This window comes from Setaria italica, chromosome VIII (genome assembly GCF_000263155.2).
Source record: "Setaria italica strain Yugu1 chromosome VIII, Setaria_italica_v2.0, whole genome shotgun sequence".
Taxonomy (NCBI): domain Eukaryota; kingdom Viridiplantae; phylum Streptophyta; class Magnoliopsida; order Poales; family Poaceae; genus Setaria; species Setaria italica.
The window spans coordinates 30,361,132-30,385,850 of NC_028457.1; the positions used below are offsets into that span (position 1 = coordinate 30,361,132).

The 24,719-nt window shown below is 50.5% G+C and overlaps 1 protein-coding gene and 2 pseudogenes across 2 annotated transcripts; all 3 read left to right on the forward strand.

The window, feature by feature from the left end:
- The first annotated feature begins 4,403 nt into the window (after positions 1 to 4,403).
- Positions 4,404 to 7,260, forward strand: LOC101782918 (protein SINE1). 2 transcript variants are annotated; one of them, XM_004979477.2, is made up of 3 exons: positions 4,404 to 4,598; positions 5,011 to 6,465; positions 6,581 to 7,260. In XM_004979477.2, exons 2-3 carry the CDS (start codon positions 5,068 to 5,070, stop codon positions 7,097 to 7,099), a joined length of 1,917 nt encoding a protein of 638 aa, XP_004979534.1. In that variant the 5' UTR covers positions 4,404 to 4,598; positions 5,011 to 5,067; the 3' UTR covers positions 7,100 to 7,260. The 2 variants fall into 2 exon arrangements, with proteins under 2 accessions (XP_004979534.1, XP_022684580.1); XM_022828845.1 differs by lacking the exon at positions 4,404 to 4,598 and having other exon boundaries at positions 5,109 to 5,224; positions 5,262 to 6,465.
- Positions 7,261 to 9,686: 2,426 nt separating this feature from the next.
- Positions 9,687 to 10,907, forward strand: LOC101770927 (annotated as a pseudogene).
- Positions 10,908 to 12,892: 1,985 nt separating this feature from the next.
- Positions 12,893 to 24,590, forward strand: LOC101772115 (annotated as a pseudogene).
- Positions 24,591 to 24,719: the final 129 nt, after the last annotated feature.

Genomic DNA, 24,719 nt, shown 5'->3' on the forward strand with positions numbered 1-24,719 from the left:
TTGTCACGTCGCGTTGGAGCGTACGGTGGTGTAGGTCAGACGGCAGACGGGCAGGATGGCCTCCGCGCGTGAGCTCGTAAGAATCGACGGCAATGATTAATGCCTATTTCATATCGAGGTTTGTATTGCGATTTTCAGGAGTACGAGTAGCACTTTTATCATTTTTTTTTTATATTTGACTCCTCTGATTCGGTGAAGCATGAGCTTTTGGACAAGCTGCATGATGGGCTTATTTTGCTGATGATGCTATTACTTGCATCACTCTCTGACAGTCTGACCTACTCCTATGTACTAATCAAACCAAAAGAAAGGAGGAATTGAAGGTAACTATTTTTTTTACCAATGAAATAAACAATCTTCTCAGATAGTATAAGGATCGGATGAACTTGGGCACCACTTCACTTCGTGGGCTAACTAGCTTCTCAGATATTATAAGATGGGGGCTAGTAAACGCAAGTACGCAACGGAGGATTATTGCAAGTTCATCGGCAAAGCGGAGTCAACGCGCAACGAAAAAGGACCTCAGCATCTACCCACGAGCCCACGTCGATGGAGCCTACCTGACGTGGCCAGCAAAGAGGCCGGGGCCACAGGAACCACCTGGAGGCAGCGCCCTCAAGGATACGACGATCATCATTGTTCTGAACCACACATTTAGTCAATGTTTATTTTTTACACTATCCAAAAAACCCCCCGAGCATCCACAACATAAGTTACTAAGGAAAACGTACGCATTCCAAGTTCGAGTTTCTCCCAACTATATAAAGCAAACAGGGTTTTCCTTGAAACAAATATTAGTAAATCATAGGTGCTTGTTTTTGTTTGAGGGCACAACTTCAACCTCCAATATAGATCTACTTTAAGAGGCGGCTCCACGGGAGGCACGCCGCACACTTCATGTCTGTAAGCTATGAATTAAGTTGTAAGAAATTCTCAAACTTCAAAATACACGCTCCGCACCGACTCAACTTAGAGGGTGTTTGGGAGCACTCCACTCTAAATTTTTGAGCTCCACTCCACCAACTCCACCACATTGCAGCTCCACTCCACTAACTCCAAAAAAATACCAGAGCTGTCCACATGTTTGGCAAAATGCACAGATCCAGCTCCGGAAACAGAAGGTCTTGCTGTGTAAAGTCCATTATACCCATGTGAATGGGTCCCACTTGTCAGTCTCCTTTAGTTCTTCCTTTCTTCTCCTTTGCTGGTAGGGAATGGAAGGCCACGAGCAGGGCGGCGCGACGAGCAGAGGCGGGCGGCGTGGCAGGGGCGGGCGCGGCAGGGGACGCGCGGGCGGGCGGCAGGCCGGGCGGCGCGAGGGGCGGCGGACGGCGCGGCAGCGGCGCGGTGGAAGGCAGGGGCGGCATGGCGCGACGGGAGGCTTTTTTTTGTTTCGCGAACCGGTAACCTGTGTAACGAGTGGCAATGGTGGGTAAATACCCACCAACTCCACGAGGAGGTCTGTAAAGGGGGTTTTTGGAGCACCTCTTGAGGTACTCCACAAAAAATGCGAATCTACCCCCCTGCTCCACCTTTTTCCTGGAGCCGGAGTTGCTGGAGTTAGACGCGTTTGACTGCGAAATTTTCGGAGTTGGTGGAGTGGAGCAATTTTTCGTGAAGTGGAGTGCTCCCAAACACCCCCTTAATTAGACGGTCTTCACACGGCACGCTTTACACCGACTCAACTTAGACGATCTTCACACGGCATGTTCCACACCGACTCAACTTAGAGCCCCTTTGGCACGGCTCATCGAGCGGCTTCTAGGGGGGCTTTTGATGAAGCCGTGCCAAACGGGAGAAGGCAAAACGGCTCACCCGCGAAAGCCAGTAGAAGCCCCACAAAATGCGGTCTCTACGTTTCTCCACCCACCGGAAGCCAAAAAAAGTGGCTTATTCCGTCTCCTCCTCGTCACTTTCCATCCTTGTCCTCGGTGGCGGCGGAGGGCGGAGGAGTGCCGGGGCGGCGCCGTGGCGGCGGAGGGGCGGAGGAGGACCGGGGCGGCGGACGGAGCCGGGCCAGCAGGGCGGCGCTGTGGCGGCGGAAGGGCGGAGGAGGGCCGGGGCGGCGCCGTGGCGGCGGAGGGGCGGAGGAGGACCGGGGCGGCGGACGGAGCCGGGCCGGCAGGGCGGCGCTGTGGCGGCGCAGGGGCGGAGGAGTGCCGGGGCGGCACCGTGGCAGCGCAGGGGCGGAGGAGGACTGGGGCGGCGCCTTGGCGGCGGACGGAGCCGGGGCCAGCGGGGTGGCGCTGGAGCGGCGGCGAAGGAGGGCCAGGCGGTCGAGTACGGATAAGGTCGGGAGGGAGGAACGGATGGATAAGGAGAGAGGAAGGGAAAAGAAAAGAAGGGGAGAAGGAAAGAGAAAGAAAAAAGGAAAGAAAAAAAAATGAGGAGAAAAAAAGAAAAAGAGAAGAGAAAAATATAAGGGTATTTTGGACATTTCATACCTTATTTCCAATCTAAAAAGCTAGGAGAAGCCGTTTTGCCAAACATTTTCCTTCAAAATAAGCCAGAGCTAGAAAAAGCTGCTTTTCCAGATAAGCTAGAGCTAAAGTTGTTTTTTCACGAGCCAAAAACATGCCAAACGGGCCCTTAGACGGTCTCCACACGCCACTCTCGGCTCCGCGTGGGTCTAGAAATTTTTGTGTTACAAACACGCTTGCCTTTTCACTTTACGAACAGTGCGTTTTGGACTGATGACCAGTGACCGCTGCCACTCGTTTTCTGGGTTGCCACAACTGTCCATACATTACTCTGAAACGCATTCTGCGCTGTTGCATAGACGGCGTGCTAACATCTTGCCGATTTTGGTGACTGGATGTAGAGAAGCTCTCGCTTGCATTGTCTTGTCAGGTCGCATTGAAAGTGAAGCGAAGGGATGGCTACTTGGCCCTTGTTTACTTGGCGAATTTGGGAGGTGCCAAATTACTGTAGCAGCACTGTAGCGTTTCGTTTGTATTTGTGAATTATTGTCCAAACATTAACTAATTAGGCTCAAAAGATTCGTCTCGCAAAGTATAACAAAACTGTGCAATTAGTTTTTAATTTCATCTACATTTAGTACTCCATACATGTACCGCAAGTTTGATGTGATGGGGAATCTTCTTTTTGCATAGTGCCAAAGTTGGGAGTTTGGAGGTAAGAGAACAAGGGCTTGGGCAGGATGGTGCATCTGCACAGGAACGATGGCAAAGGTTGGCATCTTCTTGCTGCTTGGACCCCGGAAAGGAGGCAAGTGGAGGCTAGATTGCAGATGCAAGGCCGGTGGATTCTATTATAGAGTCGGTGTCGCTGCGGATCCCTAATCCGATGTCTCAAATCCCATCCAAGAACAAAGCGTGAGGGAGTTGTAGATAGATTCCGTTTCCCTCGCTCACATACACGTATACTTGAGTACGTGTGTGAGTGTGTAAGCCGGCAATGGAACACAACTCACAAGGATCAAACAGGCAGATACTGTATCATCTAGCAAAATCAATCATCACCATAGGCGATCTGTTCATTACTCCCCTCGGGATGCCAAACATTCAGGTCCAAAATAACATGAAAGGACTATGTAATTTTGCGGCTTCACCATCGCGTTGTTGTTCAAAAAAAGAAGAAGAAAAGGTTAAAATTACTCTCCTCAAGTATAGCGAAAATCCATATAACTTTTTAGTTCACTTTACCCCATAAACTATACATGGTTCAACTAACCATTATGCAAGTCTTTTTTTCCATACAGAAGTTGCATTTTAATTTGAGATTTTGCAAGATGGCAATGCACATCAAAATCTATGTTAAAAAATATATTACAAATTTTTCAACGTTAATTTTCATATAATTCGTATTTCAAGGATAAATTTATTAAATTAAATATCCTATAAACCAAATAGCACCAAAGAGCATAGTTTAATGGTTAAAGTGTTTTGGGGTACATGAGGCGAGTAATTTGTAATTTTTCAAAAAAAACTTTATTTTGTATCTGTCATAGGGCCTGGGCCTTGTTCAAATTCGAAAAGCCCATGCAGGCCCAAAAGATGACGAGCCCAGCCCGGTCCGGCCAACAAGCACGCTCGCTCGCTGTAGCCTGTGTAGCCCAGTGACCAGTTCACACTTCACACGACTAGCCGAGGACAAAGTTTGAAAGGTCAAAGCGTCAAGGGGCAGGACGGTCATTTTGCCCTCCAAATTTCAAACGCCACGGCCGCTCCGCCCCACCCCGCTCCCACACCCCGCCTCCCCGCACCCACGGCCCGACCCGCGCCATCCACTGCCACCGGGCCCCGCGAAGGCGCCTCCCCCGGCCTCCGTCTCCGCGGCTGGCTGATCGCGCGTAGGAAAAGTCTTAAGCGGCGGCCGCCCGTTCGAGAAAAACCCCCAGAAACCCTTGCCCGTTTTAACCCCGCGGCGCGGCGGATCTGAGCTGAGCTGCTGGTCCTGATTGATTGGTTATCTGGTTTGATTCGCTGCCTTGTGTTGTCTCTCCTCCTGCCCATCTCGCGCGATTTGAATTGGAATCGGGTGAAGAGAGGGGGGAGAGAGAGAGAGAGAAAGAACAAGGAAGGGGAGAGAGAAGAGAGGGAGGAGGGCAGAGTTCGCGGCTGAGTTCTTGAATCCAGGTGAGTTCAATGCAAGCAGGCACACTCTCTTGATTATCTCGTTGTTGGAGAGTCTTAGCAGTTCTTGAGGAAAGCTCTTGTTTTTTTCGTTTCTTCTCGCGCGGATTGACGGCGGTAGAGTTCCTCTGCTCTAGATTAGTTCGTTTCGTCGATTTCGTCCGTTTCCTCTTCTGCCGCGACGCGAGTGCGCCGATTGGTGGTGTTCCGGGTCAGGCACTCCGTATACGGTGCTCACATCTGACGCCTGTCGAAATTCCATGGCGGAGGTCGCCGATTCGTCGCCGCGGCGTTCTAGTCCCGCTGTCCCTGCGCTTAATTTTGCTCCGAGGCGTGTCGGGAAGAGATAAAAATGGGCCGTTTTTTTTTTGGGTCTGATGATGAATTGGTGCTTCGTTGGACGTTGGTTTTGCAGGGGGAGCAGGGGGAAGGAGTGAAGGAGCTGCCGCTCGTGCCCCGCCGGCCACCGTCGATGGGCCGGAGCCTGAGCCCGCTGCTCCGGCAGGAGCTGGACAACCTCGACAAGGACGCCGACAGCCGCCGCGCCGCCATGAAGGCGCTCAAGTCCTACGCCAGGCACCTCGACTCCAAGTCCATCCCGCACTTCCTCGCCGAGGTCTCCGACACAACGGCCGCCGGTGCCGCCGCCGCCGCCGCCGGCGGCGGCGGCGGCGGGTTGGCCCCCGGAGAGTTCACCATCTCGCTCTACGAGGTCCTGGCCCGGGTGCACGGCCGCAACATCGTGCCGCAGATTGGCAACATCATGACCACCATCATGCGCACGCTCTCCTCCAGCGGGGGCTCATTCCCGCTCCACCAGGCGTGCTCCAAGGTGGTGCCCGCCATCGCGCGCTACGGCATCGACCCTTCCGCGCCCGACGGGGAGAAGGCCGGCATCATCGCCTCCCTCTGCAAGCCGCTCTGTGGCGCGCTGATGGGGAACCAGGACGGCGCCGCGCCGGGTGCGGCACTCTGCCTCAAGGCGCTCGTCGAATCCAGCAACTGGAGGTTCGCGTCCGGCGAGATGGTGAACGAGGTCTGCCTGAAGGTGGCTGGGGCGATGCACGACAGGGCGACGCGGTCCAACGCGCACATGGGCCTGGCGATGGCGCTGGTGAAGCACAACGGTCTGATTGCCGAGGCGTATGCTAGGTCCATTGTGCGGTCCGGGCTGCAGATTCTTGATGGGGATACGGCAGAGAGCAGTTCACAGAAGCGCCTCTCGGTGATTCAGATGATCAATTTCTTCATGAAGTTTGTTGATCCTAGATGCTTATCTTCAGAGCTTGGCAGGGTGATTGAAGTCATGGAGCAATGCCAGAATGACCGCATGCCATTTGTCCGTGGTGCTGCGTTTGAGGCATCACAGAGTGCGAAGAGCATCGCCGCGCAGAAGGGGTCAAGGCATGAGGTTGGCACAAGCCCAATGGTTGGCTCCAACTTTTACAAGAGAAGAGAGAAGAGCCCATGCAGGGGCATCTGGAGTGCCAAGGGCAGCCCTGCAAGCTCCAGCGTGGTTACTTCTTCAGGCCAGTTTCGATCCCCTGAATCACATGTTGTGGATTCATCCATCATGAATGGCAGTACACTCACTGAATCGCCAGTCTCAGTGGGGCAGTCCTCTTGCAACTTTGATCAGAGTCGGCGCACGAACAGGAGGTTGTGGAACAATGATGGTGTGGATGTTTCTCTGAAAGATGGCTTATTCATTCAACTCTGCTCAAACAGCAAGGACTATGAAGATGACTTGGGCGAGGTCTGTGACAGTGAGGTTACTGATGCTAACTTTGAGTGCACTGACACATTTGCAGGATTTGTGTCACCAAGCCCCAATGGTGCCATATCAAGAGACAGGACACCTAGTCCCAAGGTACACATTTACGTTTCTGTGCTGTTCTATTATTTCTCAAAGATTGCTTAATGTTCTGTACCTGTGTACCTCAGTTGAGCTATTACCTAATTATGTCATTTCATTTCTGCCGTAGGCTTATGATAGGCCGATCAGTATTGATGATGTTAAGATATACTCAACACCAAGGAAGCTTCTTCGATCACTTCAGAGCTCATATGACTCTGACTCTGGTAGCCGTGACGGACAATCCACTGCAAAGCACAGCAGCTTGTCATCATCAGATCAGGAACTAGAGGAATCATCTGAAGAGGTGCCATCTCTGGATTTGGACAACAAGGCTGAAGAGATGAAGGATGAGAATGAAACCATTGATATGCAGCAGAACAGCAATGGTAGGATGGAGACACTGCCGAATGAAGATAAATCAGGACTGTCTGCTACTGAGGCTGAGAACACATCCTGCAAGGCATCCCCTGAAACTGAATGCAAAGAGAATGATGTCTGCATTACAAGCAGCAGGAAGATGAAGGCCAGGAAGTACAGGACGAAATTCACTTTCCTTCTGAGCATGATTGTAATTGTCTTAGCAGTGATTGCTGTGTTAATTAGGATAGATAGCTATGATGATTCGGTGGGTCTTGTCCCCACTTGATGTCTCTCAAGGCATTGTGCCTAGTTCGTTCAGGTTGTTGTAGTGATTGCACCACAATAGCGTGGTTACTGTTCTGAACTGCATCGCGGTCATCGATCCATGTATGACAGCAAATAATTTAACTATGTTTGTCATTGTGATGTTCATAATGTGTTCAGACAGTGTTCTGCTTTTCTGCTGATGTGGTGTAGTCTCTGAGCATGATTTAGCCTGATCCGGTTTGCCATCTTTATGTTTTCTGTGGTGAACTAAACTAGCAGAGTGGCTACTTTTACTGCTACAGTGAAGCAATCCAGAGGTGGGCGCAAGAGATGCAATCACATGTCCATTACCAGAGTAGACTATGCAATACAGTGCTCAGCAATCGGAAGTTACTAGATTAACTGGCTAAACAGGTCAACTTGAACTTGAGCAGCTTCAGCCTTCGGGTCGACATGCTGCTGCTTCATCTCAGCCAAGATGCTGTACAATTGTACATGAACGCCGGCGACGCGGTGACCATGTCTGCCATGGTCGCGATCCCGCCGTGCGCCTCCGGGAGGAAGACGAACATAGTGTACTGAGTGTATCCGGAGGCGTCCGGTCACGCCGATGCCTTGGTCTCGGCTTTGTCAGCGCCACCATGGCTGCGATGGCGCTTAAGCGGCAGCCCTGCCCCAACAGCACGGGAAGACGGGGTCGACGGCGGAGCCGCCCCAGGCGACCATGAAGCCACGCGCGCCGTGGCCGACCTGCGCCGCCGCGGCAGTGCACGAGAGGACGTCCCTGCCTGCGACGCCGGCGGCCGGAGCCATCCCCGCCGTCGCCGATTCCGGCCAACGTGTTTTGCAAAAGAGCCCCTCGTCCAATTCAGGGGGTATTTGACAATTTTGGATGGGTATTTTTCACGTGCCCCCCTAATTTGGAGCGCGACCATTAATCTCGATCCAACGTTTTGCACATAGGCCCCTCGTCTCGGTTCCGACTTCTGCCCATGGTTTGACGCAGAGGGCGGCCGGCGCGCGGCAAGCCGGCGACGGCGGGCGTAGACGGGCGAACGGAGGCGTCGAGGTCCTCCCTCACGCCATGCTCCTCGCACCTGAAGGCTTGGTATCGAACTCGACGGGCGAGGAGGTTGCCGGTTCCGGCGGCGATCGCCCCGCTTCCGTCCTGGAGGTCCGGTCAACATCGTCAGGTGTCTGTCTGACAGCCCAGGCAGACAGTAGCCATCGCCCATCGGCGTTGATGAATGCAGATCTCATCGTGAGCTACTTCAGCATATTTTCTTGAATTCCCTGACGGTTATACTCGATTCACAGTTTTCATGGGCAGCTTAGGGATCAGATTGGGCAGATTGACGTCTTGCCGAATTTCAGATTGTGAATTTGCAAGAGTGTTTAGAATTGAGTGTTCATATTCATGCCTTTTGCTGACAGGAACGAACACTCGATGCTGTGGTAGATATTCAGCCATTCCGATTGAGAGCTCCCTGAATGTTCGATTCAGATCTTATTTCAATATGAACAGCACTGAAGAGAACTTGCTGTCTTGGTGATGTTGACGAGTCGACGCGTCGTGCAGGCAGAAGAACTGCCATCCTTGGTTCAATCCGACATTGCTTGGCCAGTAAGTGAAGCTAGAATGCCTTTCACTAGTGAAGAGCCATGAAAACTGGTCCTGAATTTTACTGGAGCACCAGCCAAATGCAACAGAAATACACTGTGTGACCCACTGCCAAGAACTACTCCTATCTGAACACTTCAAGTGTTATGTCCTTTGATGGCATGATTGCTGACTACAAGCTGCAATTACTCATACAGCGAAATAAAAGTGAGAAAACAATCCCTGGTATTAATATCTTTCATAAATCCTAACACAGATTGCACTGGGTGTGAGTGTCCAAAATCACATCGTACAAATTTTGGGGCCTCTGTTCAATCGCTCAATCTGAAAACTATGGCAGCTCTAAAATGAATAAATGACCACCTTTCAATGATCCTATACGTAGGCAGTTTGAAATAACGCTTGAGGAAAATTATAGTATGAAGTTAACATACGCCTAATAGATAAATTTCTTGGATCGTTTTTCTTACTATTTCTGTACTAGACAAAACTTTTCAAACCGATATTCAATTCTACTAACAAAATGTTTCCCTATTTGTACCATATTTATTCTAATACACAACGCATAAAGATGTCGCGCACCGAGTCATATAACATATAAAGAAATATCTTCCCAAAGGGTTACCCAACAGACATAAGCATCCATACTATGCATTTTCCTCCAGCACAGTTTTGCCAAATTCGACAGCAACCACGTTCCCATTCGGCCAATTTCTTCTTTTTTTTTTAATACGCAGGAGAGCTGCGTATCTTTGTATTAAGAAAAAAGTAACGATAAGAAGTTGTTACATTGCGGGCCGACCGGGCACACGCACACGGAACATTCTTCCCTTAGCGATTATACAGAGAATTATACAACTAAAATTTCAATGTACGCGTCAAAAGTACACCTCACATAATCCATCAAGCAGATAGCAATCACCATTTCCCCAAGTCCTATCTTCACATCCCTACCCCCACAGCTTCAGCGGCTCTCTTGTTCCCTATGGAGGTGCAGAATGTACTAGTAGTTGGATGTGGCAACTCTGGAATGGAGATCGCCTATGACCTTGCATCTCATGGTGCCAACACATCCATTGTTATTCGCAGCCCGGTAAGTTTGCTTTTCCACTTGCATTTAGAAACACACTGAAGAAACCTTAGTTAATTGTGTAATGAAATTCCTATTTCAATGTAAAGGATAATTTAGAAAATACTCCCTCCATCCCAAATTATAAGCCGCTTTGACTTTTTTGATACATTCACTTTGCTATGTATATAGATATAACAATATGTCTAGATGCATAGCAAAGTGGATGTACCAAAAAAGTCAAAGCGACTTATAATTTGGAATGGAGGGAGTAAGAGCTTAAATTTGTAACTTTTTTAAAAGGAGATGATGTATATATTCCTAAACATGATAAAATGTATTGTAGATGGTACTTCTAGTAAGATGAACACTCTATGCATGACTATGCTTCTGTGCTACTACAAAAATATATGCGTGTGACATGTTGTAGTGTGCTTGCAGGTACATGCAGTGACAAAAGAAATAATACGGTTGGGCATGACTTTGGTCCAACATAAACCTGTGAACGTTGTGGACGATCTTCTTTGTGAGGATGTGAGATTTTGTGTTTGGAGACCTGTCAAGGCACGGCATTGTGAGACCGAAGTTGGGTCCTCTCGTCCTCAAGGCAAAAATTGGTCGATCTGCTGTGGTTGATGTTGGGGCAGTTGGTTTAATTAAGAATGGCACCATCAAAGTGAGCATATCTCCTCTTATGACAACATTTCTATAATAAAGTTTCTTCATCAACTTATTTAAGTTTGTTTATCACGGCAGGTGCTTGGAAATATTTCGAAAAATCAAGGGTTACATAGTTGAATTTGATGGAAGGAAGGAAAACACTTTTCATGCCATTGTGTTTGCAACTGGATATAAAAGCACGGCAAATACGTGGCTCAAGGTAGCATGGTTTTAGCGAGCAACTAAATTACATTTATAGAACAATTGTGTCATTTGTGTTTTAACAAATCAAATTTATGATTTCAGAATGGTGAGAGCATGTTGAATGATGATGGGCTGCCGAAGCAAGAATTCCCAAATCATTGGAAGGGTGCAAATGGGCTCTATTGTGCGGCTCTGGCAAAGAGAGGCCTGGCTGGTATTGCCATGGATGCCAAGAATATTGCCAATGACATCTTGTCCAACTACCATGCATAAACGTGATACCTAGATGAATTAGATAGCCTTTAACTGTGTTGTCCAGTCCAAAGGCAGTGGTGCTATCTTCTAGCCATATTTTGTGGTGTATATATGCTATCGATCAAGTTTTTGTGAAATATAGTTGCAAGAGATGTTACCATGAGAATTATATATCCTATTTTGTATAATTGTGGATTCCACCACGTTGATTCTTTGTTGATACTCCTATGTTGGTATCTTGCAATGCTAACCGTTCATGCTACTTATTCGAAACAATCGCGATCAACCAAGGTCAACAGTTTGTGCAAATTCTTTCCCGATACGGTTTATTGATATTTTTGAAAAATAACCCATTGTTTGTCTTTGCTAATAATTCCCTAAATTGGGTCGGATACTAATTGAGATCAAAAAAATTTCAGATAATAACTTACTAATCAGGTGGCGAACTTAATTGCGATCTGTCCTGTTGGGGCGGATTTGGGCCCCGGGCTGCCCGGGCTGCAGCCCGGGGCGAGGCCCATGAACAGTGGAAAATTGCTTCATAAAAATAGCATAGAAAGGTCTATCAGCCCATTAGCCCACCCCGAGAAGGAGAAAGCCTAGTAGGCTGGCCAGCAGGCCGTCGCCCATCGCGGGCCTCGCGGAGTCGCTCTAGCTGGCTAGCAGGCCGTCGCCCATCGCGGGCCTTGCGGAGTCGCTCTAGCTGGCTCTGGCTCGTACTGGTTCGCGAACTCACCCGGCCCGTCGTCCTGTGCCCCTGTCCGCCTGACCGCCTCCCTCCCGACTCACTCCGCCAGTCCTGCGCGCCGCCACCCGCCGCCGTCCCCGGCTCCCCGCGCGCAGGAGGTAGGAGCCCACATCCGCCCGACGCCCGCGAGGCCGCAACGAGTCCCGGCCCCAGGCTCCAGAGTCCGGCCGGAGGCAGCGCCGCGCCTGGCCGCGCCTCCGCCGGCCGCGCGTGCCGCCACCTGCCCCGGCGCCCTGCCATCCGCCGTCCCTGGCTTAGCGGCTCCCCACGCGCCAGCCGCCAGGGGCCCAAATCCGCCCGGGCGCCCGGCGCTCCTCCGACCTCCGGTCTGCCCCTGGCCGTCACGCGGCGGTGCGGCCGGCCACGCTCGGCGCCCCCGTTGGCCGCCCGGCCCCCTGGCGCCTGGGCGCCTGGCCCCTGCCCCCTGCGGCCGGCCAGTGCCCTGCGCGGCGCCTGGGCGCCTGGCCCCTACGGCCGACCAGTGCCCTGCCCCCAGGCCTGCGGTCTGCTGAACTGCAATATGCAAGTGTTGAGGTTTTATTTTTTTTTGAAATTGCTCTATGATTGCTACTGCCTACTAGCAAAAATGCAAAATCATGAATATTTCATTTCATTGACTGATTGAGCAGGACTGGTATCTGAGTGATTGAGTCTTACTTTGCAATTGCAACATTTCATATCTTAGAAGTTAGAATGGAGAAATACTATACTAAAAAGATGCAACAAAGAGCGGTGGTAGTGCTGAAACTATAGAGAGCCGGGTTGAGCAAAAAAGACCACGGATTGAACTTGATATGAGAGATATAGTTGCTGATCCAGGACAAAGGAAGCCAATTGATGATTTTCATCATGACATTAGGGATGAGGCAAGGAGAGCATATCTACAAATAGGTCCATATAGGCCAGCTGGTCATAAGTTTCCAAAAACGAAAAAAGATGGTAAAGGCCAATCAAGAGGATTTGTTGGATCATGGTTTGATCAATTTGATTGGTTAGAGTACAGTGTAGCCAAGGATGCAGCTTATTGCTTTTATTGCTATCTCTTTAAGCCACAACAAGCTGGGTTTCATTCTAATGATACATTTACCAAAGTTGGGTTTAGAAATTGGAAGAATGCAAAAAATTGTTTCAAGGAGCATGCTCAATCAATTGATGGCTTTCATAATAATGCAAGAAAGCGTGCACTTGATTTCAAAAATCAGAGGCAAAGTGTTGAACATGTGTGGACTGTTACAAGTGCAGCGGAAGAGGAGGCATATAAAGCTCGTTTAAGTATCATGTTAGGCATTGCTAGATTTCTCCTTTTGCAAGCTCTAGCCTTTCGTGGACATGATGAGTCTAAAACATCAAGAAATAAAGGGAACTTTATGGAGATGCTCGAATGGTACAGAAAGAAGGATCCTAAGGCTGCACTTGTGACTGGTGAAAATGCTCCAGGGAATAATCAAATGAGTAGTCCAATGGTTCAGAAAGATTTGGCTAGGGCTTGTGCAGAGGAGACAAGTGAGTTAATTAAAAGTGAAATAGGAGATCGTTGTTTTGCGGTTCTTGTCGACGAGGCTCGTGATGCATCTATTAAGGAACAAATGGCTGTGGTTGTGAGGTATATACCTTCTCTCTATTTGGTTATTTTATTGGTTTTGTTTTGTTGCTTTCAAGTAACACTATTTTCTCTTTTCTCTTGTAGGTTTGTCAATGATAAAGGAAGTGTGATTGAGAGGTTTCTTGGCATTGAACATGTTTCTGACACCACATCAACTTCACTAAAAGAAGCATTGGATACTATTGTGGCGGAACCACCTCGGATTAGCTTGATTAAGCACGGTTAAGTCGCCTAACATGCGACACTTCTGCTTAAACCGAGCTAACACGGGGTGCCGTCGGATTTCATCCGATTTAACCACTTAACAGGATCGAGTCTAGCAAACCCACACGAAGGTGAGCGGTTACAGAGAATACAACGAGTCCACTGAGTTAAGCAAGTCTTACTCAATTAGTTCGGCCATAAAAATTTGCATCAGAGTTTTACAAGTTCAAAGAAAACGACAGAGAAAACACTAGCGGAAGACTTCGTCGGGGTCGGATGTCTGGGCGAGGCCAACCAGAACATCACTGAGTCCTCTCCTCGCCGTCCGAGGAGGGGTCCCACTCGACCGTCCAGCCTGGCGGGAGCTGGGGCGGCCAAGCGCCAGCAAGGGAGGCGTCGGGAACAGCAACTTCACCTGAAAAACAAGAGCCACAACAAGGCTGAGCTACTAAGCTCAACAAGACTTAACCGGGGAGTCAGCTACTCTTCCAACTAAACGTGCAAGGCTTCTTGGCTGAGGGGTTTGTTTGCCAAAAGCACTAAGTAACCTTATTTTCAAGTTTTAGCTCCGGTTCTAGGTTCACTTACCAGTCTAGGTTGTGCAACCTATTCTAAGCAATCATAGAGCCAAACAAGATGTGTAGATATAACAACAACATTGCCATCATCAGATTCCTTATTTACTCAGGGTGACATAGCGATCAAGAAATCTCAGACTGTGAGAGGCAGACGAATCGATTCGAGTTCTTTAACCATGCATGGTGAACCTAGCCTCACGACATCCGCGCACCCGGAGGTCGCTTCCTGTGTCGGCCTTCCCCATCAATCCCCTAACCCGTGTCAGGCCCATTTCCTTTGGTGCAAGGTTCCACAGACCCGGCCTCTGCCGTTCTGTGACCACACATTACCACCACGTGCGACAACCAGCAGGGGAAACTCCGTTCCAAGAACAATGGGGCGACCGCTCACGTCTAGGTTCAATCAGGTACTAGGCTTCCTCATCCCATACTAAGTATGGGGCTAGTACTTTCAAACACTTGATCACGAACACCACCACTGTCGGGCCTTAGCAAGTTTTCATAGATAGACGGGGCGTCCATCCGATCACCAAAACGTTACCAAAACCCTGCCCCGTCCATCGTCCTTATAGTTGTAACAGGAGAGTAAAATATGCAACTCGTACAACTCGCGAGTGACAGGAGATCACTCGGCTTTTACCGTCTCCTATTTAAGCAATGCGACTACTCGGTCCAATAGCTAGTGCTCATATCAAGGGTTACTAGGTCGTGCATCTAGGGTTTCACACAACTCCTAAACGTAAATGCACAAACATGCTATACAGAAGGCATGCGCAAGTTTGGCAAAACACGTAGGATTCTCATGCAACCGGGGCTTGCCTGCGAGAAAAGGGGACGGAAGCTGCTCGACTTCTGGGGCGGCTTCGGCTTCCGCGGGCAGGAACTCGGCTACAGCTTCTTCTTCTGGCACCGGGTGCAACTCGTAGAAGCCATCGGCGAGGTGCAGCTCTACACGAATGCAATGCAAGGGTTAGCTTAAACGTTTATTTCAACAGCAACACTGGCTCTCCTGAGCCCAGAAACTTGCGACAAAGAGAAGGAGGTTATGGTGGTTCGAGAGAGCTGATGATGATCAACAGGTAAGGGTAGGAAGGGAAACTAGTGGTCCGATCCTTGAACTAGAGGATGTGATAACTGGGATCCTCAGACGCAAGCGCTGAAGGGTTCCCAAGTTTTACACATACACCCTCGAGTTGAAGAAAAAGATCACAGCCAAGCCCTCGGGCGAGGCGGACAAGGGTCGGTGGAACAGACAGGGTCGGACGAGACGGAACTGGGGTCGGGCGGATAGGAGGGGTCGGGCGAGGCGGACTTAGGGTCGGCAACTCACCTTCTTCCTGAAAAGAAAGCTTGGGGTCGGGAAGAGGCAGACTTGGGCGGAGGGACTAAAGCTTCGAGCAAGGACTAAGACTGGCGATGCTCCGGCGGTGCTGCTTCTTGCGGATCACAAGAGAGCTCTACGCAGCACAAAGGAGCAAGCTGCGGGGTGACTTGGAGGAACTGAGAAGGAACTGGGAGAAGAACTTCTCAAGAACTGGGTGGGTGGCGCTAGGAGCTTGAGCAGGGAGCTAGAGGAGGCTAAAGGCAACAAAGGCGGAGGGAACTCCGGTGACGGGGGCATTCCTTTTATAGCTGCTGGAGCAGAGGAACGAAAACGTCGCGGAGAGAGAGAAGGGGAGCGGCGCGAAGGCCGGGGAGAAGCAATGGAGTGCTCTGCCGTGGCGGCGATTGAGCAAACAGGGCGGTGCTGCAGGACTCCGGGGGTGACGCCAGCGATCATTGCGCTACTCCGTCAGGGCGGCGTAGGCGCGGGTAGACCGGTGGTTGGGATTTGGCGGAGAGCGGGCGTCGTCGTGCGGAAGAGGTGATAGAAGCGACCGGTTAAACGACGCTAGGATCGAGGGCGCACAGGTGGGAAGACAAGCGGACGCGGCGCGGGGGAGAGCGCGGAACAACAGATTGTCGGACGGCTTCTGACAGAGCGGGGAAAGGAACTGTCGCGGCCGCGGTCGGGGTTGGCGGTGGGGGAATCGTCGTGTAGCGACGACCGGGCGGCGCAACTGTTGCTGAAAGGGATGGAAAAGACGGGCGACATCAGGCTCTGGGGCCGGGATCTGGTGGCGTGATGATGGGCGCGGGAGACGAGGTTCTGCAGAAAGGGTGCAGAGGGCTTCCGGTGCCATTGGGGAAAAGGGGCGCGGGAACCCACTCTATTGCTTGCCAGAGACAAAACTGGGCGATGGCGTCGGAGAAGACGAGCCACGCGGTAGGAAGACTCTGAGGCGGCCATGCAACTCGAGTGCGGCTGACGCGGGGGATCTGGAAAAAGATCTCACGGGTCCACCCGGGGATAGATCGGACGGGTGAGGAAGATCAGCACGATCCGACGGAGGGCTGAACTCGCCAGGGTCGGGAGAAGAGCGAAGCAGGAAGGGTCGGGTCTCAGGGGTCGGAACTGGCGGAAGACTGAGCACTTAGGTGCGGTCAAACAAAATAGCTGACTAAGGTTAAGGGCTGAGATCAAACCTAACTGGGAAAGGTTAGGGGTCGGTCGTTACAACTATGCTTAGAAGATATGGTCTATCTATTTCCAAGATTATAGGGCAAGGATATGATGGAGCTTAAAATATGAGAGGACGATTTCATGGGTTACAAAGACTGGTATTGAACGAAAACCCATATACCTTTTACATCCATTGTTTTGCTCATCAATTGCAGCTTGTGGTAGTTTCTGTAGCCAAGTGTTGTGGCTCAACTTTTGATTTCTTGAATTATGTCACTTCAATCGTCAATGTTGTTAGTGCTTCTTGCAAGAGGAAAGATCAACTCCTTCAAAGTCATCATGATAAGCTTGTTGAGCAGTTAGATAGTAGTGCTATTTTTTCTGGGAGAGGGAAAAACCAAGAAACTAGTCTTGCTAGGCCTGGTGATACACGGTGGGGTACACATCACAAAACATTGGCACGTCTTATGATCATGTGGTCCTCTGTACTGGAGGTGTTGGAGAATATTAGTGAAGATGGAACTGATGGGGAAAAAAAACTACAGCCTCTGGATTGATTCAAAGAATGGAGTCATTTGAATTTGTGTTCATATTACATCTTATGATTAGAGTACTGGGGATGACTCAAGAGTTGTCATAATGTTTGCAAAAGAAAAATCAAAACATTGTTCGTGCAATAGGATTAATTGGCTCTGTGATGAGAAATATGAATGAAATGAGGGAAAATGGTTGGGATGCTCTTTTTGAAGAAGTAAAGGAGTTTTGCCTCCTCAACAACATAGAAATTCCTAATATGGAAGATATGATACCAATTAGAGGTCGTTCGAGATGTCGTGGTGCTAAACTAGTGAGTTACTACCATCATTTTCATCATGGAATTTTCAATGTTGTGATTGATCAAGTTTATTGTGAGTTAAACAATCGATTTCCAGAAAGATCAACTCAACTCTTGAGATGCGTTGCTTGTCTTGATCCGAGGGATTCTTTTGCCAACTTTGAAGTACAGAAGTTAGTTGAGCTTGCTAAGATTTATAAAGATGACTTCTGTGATTATGACTGCATAAAGCTTGCGGGTGACCTTCCTATATTCATTGATGAAGTCAGAAATGATGATAATTTTGACACTTGTATTGATCTTGGGAACCTTGTTGAGAAGATGGTTCAGACTGGAAGAGATACAGTTTTTCCTTTGGTGTATCGTCTCATTGAACTTGCATTGATTTTGCCGGTGGCAACAGCAACAGTTGAAAGAGCCTTCTCTGCTATGAATATTATCAAGACTGAACGGAGAAATAAAATTAATGATGATTGGTTGAATAATAGCATGATGTGCTATATTGAGCGAGATTTGTTTGCGTCGATTGAAGATGAAAAAATTCTAAAGCGCTTTCAAGGTTTAAGAAACCGTAAGATGAATTTGCCAAACGAGTGCTCAAGGTGCGTGTTGTTTACTTGTATTAGTCTATTTCAATACATAATGTTATCTTGCTTTATATAGGGCTGATATGTTGAAAATTTTAATGTAGAATTGAGGACGTCGGAACAAGTGGAAGTGGTGTTAATTCATGAAGACATGTATGGTTCTTTTTTTATCATGGAAGACTCTTAATTTGGTACTTTTCTACCTTTAATATTCTATGTATTGTTTGAGTCTATTGGTTGAATTGTGCTCTTTGAAAAATATATTATATCTAATAGTGTATGGCTAGTAAGATTTTAAGCCTTATATTAGTTAGTCCGGGGCAGAGCCCGTTTCTGAATCCGCCACAGGCTGTTGCAAATAAGCCCATAGGAGGCAAGATCATGGAGCCAAGTAGCAAAATGTGGCCGGCACAGCGCACGTTGGCAACTACTGATGAGAGGGACGGCCAAGTTTCGTTCAGTTGGTTTGTGATGGTCTCAAGTTTGAGCACCTCTGAACCTGAAAAGAAAACTGTCTGGCACTGCACTCTATGATCCACGTCCAGTTTAATCCTGCAGTGCTTAGCATGGTTCAATTTCATGATTGAAGTTTCCTGGCCTGCTAAATCTGAACCAGCAACTTCTGAATCCGGAACCTGCATGCAGTGATATGTGCTGACTACTTCAAGTTGTTGCATTGTGCCACTCACTTCTGAATCCTGAACCTGCATCAGAAATCAGCATATGTTGTGATGCTTAAAAGATCCGTCCACTAAAACCGCAACAGTTCTGAACTTTGGGATCTGAAGCAGCAAGATGATTCTGAACATGAGTTGTTATCCTCTGCAGAATTCTTGCTGCCACTTTGCTCGGCGCCAACGTGGCCATGGTGATGTGGGGTTCCCATGCTTTGTTCAGTTAATTTGTGATGGAGTTTCGAACCTGAAGCGGCGAGACGATTCTGAACGTTCAGAGCAGCGGCCTCTCCATCGTACGGACTGCTGCCGATCAGAAGACAAGGCCTATGGAGAGGTTGCGTCTGGAGACAGAGGAACCGCCGGCGATGACCGCGAGGAATGTGGCGGCGATGTCGGCGGAGCCAACGGTCTGCCACCGAATGCTCCACGAACGCGTGGGAGCTCGGGGAGAGAACCAGCGGCGCGGCGGCATGGACACGAGCACCCCCGCGGCGGCAGCCGGCAGCGCCCAGAGCACGATGTTGCCGTTACACCTCCCGGTACCGGCGGGTGCGCACTGCGCATGCGCTGGCGCCCGTCCACGGCGACGTGCAGCTCTGCGACCTCGCCGCCGTCGAGCCCGCGCGCCTTCATGACGCACCTCGGCACCACCAGCACACCAGCTCGTTGCCGGGGTCGGCGTTGTTCGTCGTGCTACCATGCTCATGATCGCTACCGGGCTCGCCCCCCGTGCTCGAACTCGACGCGCGGCGGCGGGCACCGGGGCGCGAAGAGGACGCCCGGTCGTGCACGGGAAGACGGCGTCGGCGGCGGCGTCGCCTGGACCATGAAGGTAAGCGCACCGGGGCTGTGCACGAGAGGACGTCCCTGGTTGCAACGCCGGCGGCCGGAGCCATCCCCGCCGTCGCCGATTCCGGCGAACGCAGTTTGCAGAAGAGCCCCTCGTTTGGATCGCGAACATTCACTGCGATCCAATTCAGGGGGTTATTTGAAATTTTTGGGATAACTATTTTTCATATGCCCCCTAATTTGGATCGCGACCATTAATCGCGATCCAACCTTTTCCACATAGGCCCCTAGTCTTGGTTCCGACTTCCGCCCATGGTTTGACGCGGAGGGGCGGCCGGCGCGCGGCAAGCCGGCGACAGCGGGCGTAGACGGGAGAACGGCGGCGTCGACGTCCTCTTGCACACCATGCTCCTTGTATCTGAAAGCTTGGTGGTATCGAACTCGGTGGGTGAGGAGGTTCCCGGTTCCGACGGCAACCGCCGCGCTTCCGTCCTGGAGGTCCGGTCGGTGGCTGAACGCCTGAACCCACCCGCCCGGGCTGGCTTCGGACTCGTAGGACTTGGCAGCGACGTCGCGGGACGCGTCGGTGAGGCCGCCGCGGGAGGCGTCAACCCGAACACCGCCGCCCAAGAGCACGCGCGACACGGCCCGCCGGCGCACGTCCGGTCGGCCAGGACGCGGTCCCCGACGCACGCCGCCCGAGCTCGGCGAGGGCGTGCCGAGGAAGGCGAGGAGATGGGCCGCGCGAGCACCGGCGAGAGCGCGACGTTGCCTCCGGGCGGAGGAGGCGCCAGGTGCTTGGCGAGGCGGAGGAAATTTGCAGCATCAAGCAGCTTGCGAGGGACGGAGGCTGTTGGCAGAGCATCATGCCATCATCGATAAGGCCGACGACCATGGCGAACTTGGTACAGAGCAACGGTGGCGGCGAGAAGTGATGGCGTGAGGTTAGCGTGGCTCGTTTGTCTCGGACTTTGGTGAAGGAAAAGGAAACCATGAGATGGGAGTGGGTTTTTGTCTTCCTCCAATACGAACTTTCCTCTCCCGTTGCCCCGTGCCTGATTTTAGAGGTCAGCCCCCGCTGGGATTTCTTTGCCGCACAGCAGCCGTTCCTTTGGAATTCCGTTTGGCGAAAGGCGGCCGCCGCGCCAAGATCGTCTTGCCGCCCAATGCCTGATTCAGTAGGGATGCAGTAGTTAGTCATGAATCAATTAGAAAGCATTTCTGTGATAAAATAAGTTTGAGTGTATTATAACTTGCTTATTAAACCTCTCTTTAGAAAATGCTTGTTATGCAACTGAGTTGGATATGAGGAATTTTGATGTAGCTGATATGAGTAGAGTATACATATAAAAGCATGAACATGTGTGAACATGCAGAGAAAAGGTGAAGTGTTGACTTAATAGGCAAATGCTTACTTTGTGAGTCTGTCATTTTTTTTTCACGTGGAAGGAGGTAATTTTGTGTTGACCAGAAATTTTATTATGGTACTGTATAATATACTATAATGTAAGCAGTGATCACGGAAAACTGAATTGGACTACTGATTTCTTTTTTGCTAATCTAGAATTTGTTGTTGCGAGTGAATTACTTTAGAAATTTTCAGAGAGGTTTTGGGCGCAAAACCATCAGCACCGGATGGTCTAACGCTGCACTAGAGGAACCATCGGATGATCCGATGCCTCATCGAATCAGTCGGTGGAATGCGTCGGTGACTGAGAAAGTGAGAAACCTGAGCGCGGGGAGGCAACGGCTAGGAGCACTGGATGTTACGATGCTATCCAAAAGTACACCATCGGAACATCCGATGGTATCCTTTAACTAGCCGTTAGAGCAATGGCTCTTTGAGCTCTTAGGTTATTTGTACCCCCTCCACTCGCCCATTTGGAGTTGCTGGATGAAGTTGAAGTGTGCATGAGTCCATTGAAGAGCAAGACACATCAAGAACACATCCAAGCCACCAAAAGTGTTTAAGTGATCCATCAAAGGTTTAGCACAAGCTTAGGAGTGTGATTAGTGTTAGGATAGGTCTAAAGAAGAGAGAGTGCAAGATGTGCCTACCTTGTGATTAGGTTCTAGAGTGAACCACTGTTGTACAAGGTGTGCTGGCATCTTGGAGCCTTAGTGGCTTGTCGGCAAGTCTTCGACCCTCTGGCTTGGTGTGGAGCGGCGTCGACGACCGTGTGCGGGGGACGTGGAGACCCCCTTCCTTCGTGAAGAAGCTACTTAGTGGAGACGGCATCAAGGTGACCGGAGAACTTGGCGTGAGCCTTAGTGGCCGAACCTTTGTGGCAAGTCAAGGGGTGTCCCAGGAGAGACTTGATGACTGGGAAGCAATACTATTATGTGAGTGCTTCAACAACATGAACTAGTGGTGGTTTAGTGCCTACCGATACCACGGGATAAATCTTCGTGTCAAGAGTTTGCTTCCCCTCATCTCCTCCTTTACGTTTTCGCATTTCATACTTGCAACTTATGTGCCTTTACTTTCTTAGTGTAGTATCTTGCTAGGATTGACTCTAGATTGAAAAATTGTTTGGGATGAGGGTTTCACACTAGATTAACCTTAGTTTCAAATTTTGATAGTATAATCTAATTTATGTTTTATGCAAAAGTAATGGAAACATTAGTTTCCCTAATTCACCCTTCTCCTTCTTAGACTACACACCGATTCCTTACACTTGTACAACAATCAGCCATCGGGGTTTCCGAAGAAGGCGAAGTACGGCGAGGACGTCATCGTCGGCGTCGTCGACACGGCCATCTGGCCGGAGTCACGGAGCTTCGACGACGACGGGTACGGCCCCGTGCTGAGGCGGTGGAGGCGCGTGTGCCAGGCCGGCGAGGTGTTCAACGCCACCTGCTGCAACCGGAAGCTCATCGGCGCGCGGTGGTACTCCGGCGCCGCCCCCGGCGGGAACGCCAGCGCCGGCTAGGGCGAGGACGCGTCGCCGAGGGACGGCGTCGGGCACGGCACGCACACGGCTTCGACGGCCGCGCGGCGGGCGGGTGCGGGGCGTGAGCCACGGTGGCGGCGGCGGCCGGCTGGGTCTGGGCGCTGGCGCGGCGCGGTCGGGGTGCCGCGCGCGCGGGTGGCGGTGTACAAGGCGTGCGTGGGTGGGGAGTGCGGCGACGCCGAGGTGCTCGTGGCCGTCGAAGACGCCGTGCACGGCGGCGTGGACGTCCTGTCGCTGTCGCTGGGCGGGTCCAGCGGCGAGGAGATCCCCGGGACGCTGCACGCCGTGCGAGGGGCATCCCCGTCGTGTTCGCCGCCGGGAACTACGGGCCCGTGCCGCAGACGGTCCAGAACGCCGCGCCGTGGGTCATCACCGTCGCCGCCGCCACCATCGACCGGGCCTTCCCTACCGTCATATCGCTCGGCAACAACGAGAAGCTCGTGGTAAGAAGAAGCACAAGCGAGCTCCAGTCCACGCCATTAAAATTATCTTCCTCAGCTCTCATTTCGACGTTCAATTAGCAATCTCATTACAAATAACAACGCATGCAGGGGCAATCTTTACTAAGACGCCATGGCGGTGAACAGAAGCGATTTTGATATGCTGGTTGATGGTCATAGGTAATTTATGAAATGTTTATGCACATTTTAAATTATATCCATCTCTCAATATCTGTTCGGATGCAGATCTTGGATCTGCGTTGCTGAACAATGCCAAACTCATGCAGCTGCAGCGAGAAGGCGCTGGAGTCGGTGAACATCACCGGCAAGGTGGTGCTGTGCTCGGCGCCGACGGAGGCGGCGGCGTCGCCGCCGGCGCACGCGGTGTTCGGCACCATCCTCCGCGTCGTCGCCGGCAGGGGCAGGGGCCTCATCTTCGCGCAGTACACCACCAACCTCCTCGACCTCCTGGACACCTGCGACGGCTACATGCCCTGCGTGCTAGTGAACTACGAGGTCGCCCGCCGGATCTCCTCCTACGCCGGCGGCGCGAGGTCGCCGGTGGTCAGGATACACAGCTCCGCGAGCGTGGCCGGCGACGGCGTGCTCGCGCCGAGGGTCGCCGCGTTCTCGTCGAGGGGCCCCAGCGCACAGTTCCCCGCCATACTCAAGGTGTGCATTGCCATCTCGATGTTCACGTCATCACGTGCACGTGACATGTCCAGGAATTGAGAAATGGTACACTGAATATACAATACTGAAACTGTCTGTGGTTGAACAGCCTGACATTGCCGCCCCCGGAGCGAGCATCTTGGCAGCCAAGGGCGACTCGTACGTGTTCATGTCCGGGACATCCATGGCGTGCCCTCGTGTCTCGGCAGTCGTCGCCTTGCTCAAGTCGGTCCACCCGGACTGGTCGCCGGCCATGATCAAGTCCGCCATCGTTACCACAGGCAAGCATTCATTATGAAATTATCTGGTCTGAGGTACTGACAAGGAAACTTCCAATTCCCGATTTCAAAATGTTGCGTTGTATTGGTTTGGAACAATTAGAAAGGTCTAAAAATGAGACCCTTTATATTTTGAAAAAGAAAACAAAGTGGGATGAAAGAATTGTGCTCATAAAATATCCAGCCCTAAGGTGCTACTAAAACCTGTTCAAGAAACACCACCTGTCGTTCGCTCAAAACAAGTGTCATTGTTCATAAAATGCAACTACGGAAAAGCTCATGTATGACAAATTGACAATCATCCAAGAGTAAGGAGTAGGCAAACAAAAGCTCAACGAAAAGGTTAATATATGGTCAAGCTCACAGGAACAAAAGAAGCAGAAAATACACAGCAACAGAACGATCTTAGAGAAGTTAGGCTACGTTCCAGAGACAGCAAATGCAAGGGAAACAAAATGGTTTCCTCAAGCTTGTCATCCTGCAGATCTGCACACGAAGAGAAGGTGCGAGAGAGGCTACAATGCTAAGGGGAAACGGAATGGATTCAGTGGAGTCATCCTGAAATGTGTACATGAAGAGGTGGTGCGAGAGAGCTGCAGCGTACTCCTAAACCAGGCGCAACAACTGTGTTCATGACATGACATGAGATCTGAAATTCACAGTATACACAAGACATCGGCTATCCTCATGAAGGATATTCTCAAATCACAATCAATATGCATCCTGAATTGTCAAGAGACGATAGCTCCATCAATAGTGCAACTAACTCTTCAGCTAGAACTGAAACCTGCACTAACATGAACAGGCACATTAAGCAGCGTGAACCATACTAGGAAGGTTCAATCCTAAAATTGCTCGGCAAATGACCTATAAATTTTAACCAGATGTAATCATGACAAAGCTACATGAAAAATCCTGAAGTTTTTACATCTTATTTAACTGTAGTATCGAAGGGTAGATTT

Excerpts from the sequence above, each read along its gene's own strand:
- LOC101782918 (XM_004979477.2), top strand. The coding sequence starts at position 5,068 with ATGGGCCGGAGCCTGAGCCCGCTGCTCCGGCAGGAGCTGGACAACCTC. Across the intron at positions 6,466-6,580 it reads ACAGGACACCTAGTCCCAAG|GCTTATGATAGGCCGATCAG; the intron begins GTACACATTTAC and ends TTTCTGCCGTAG.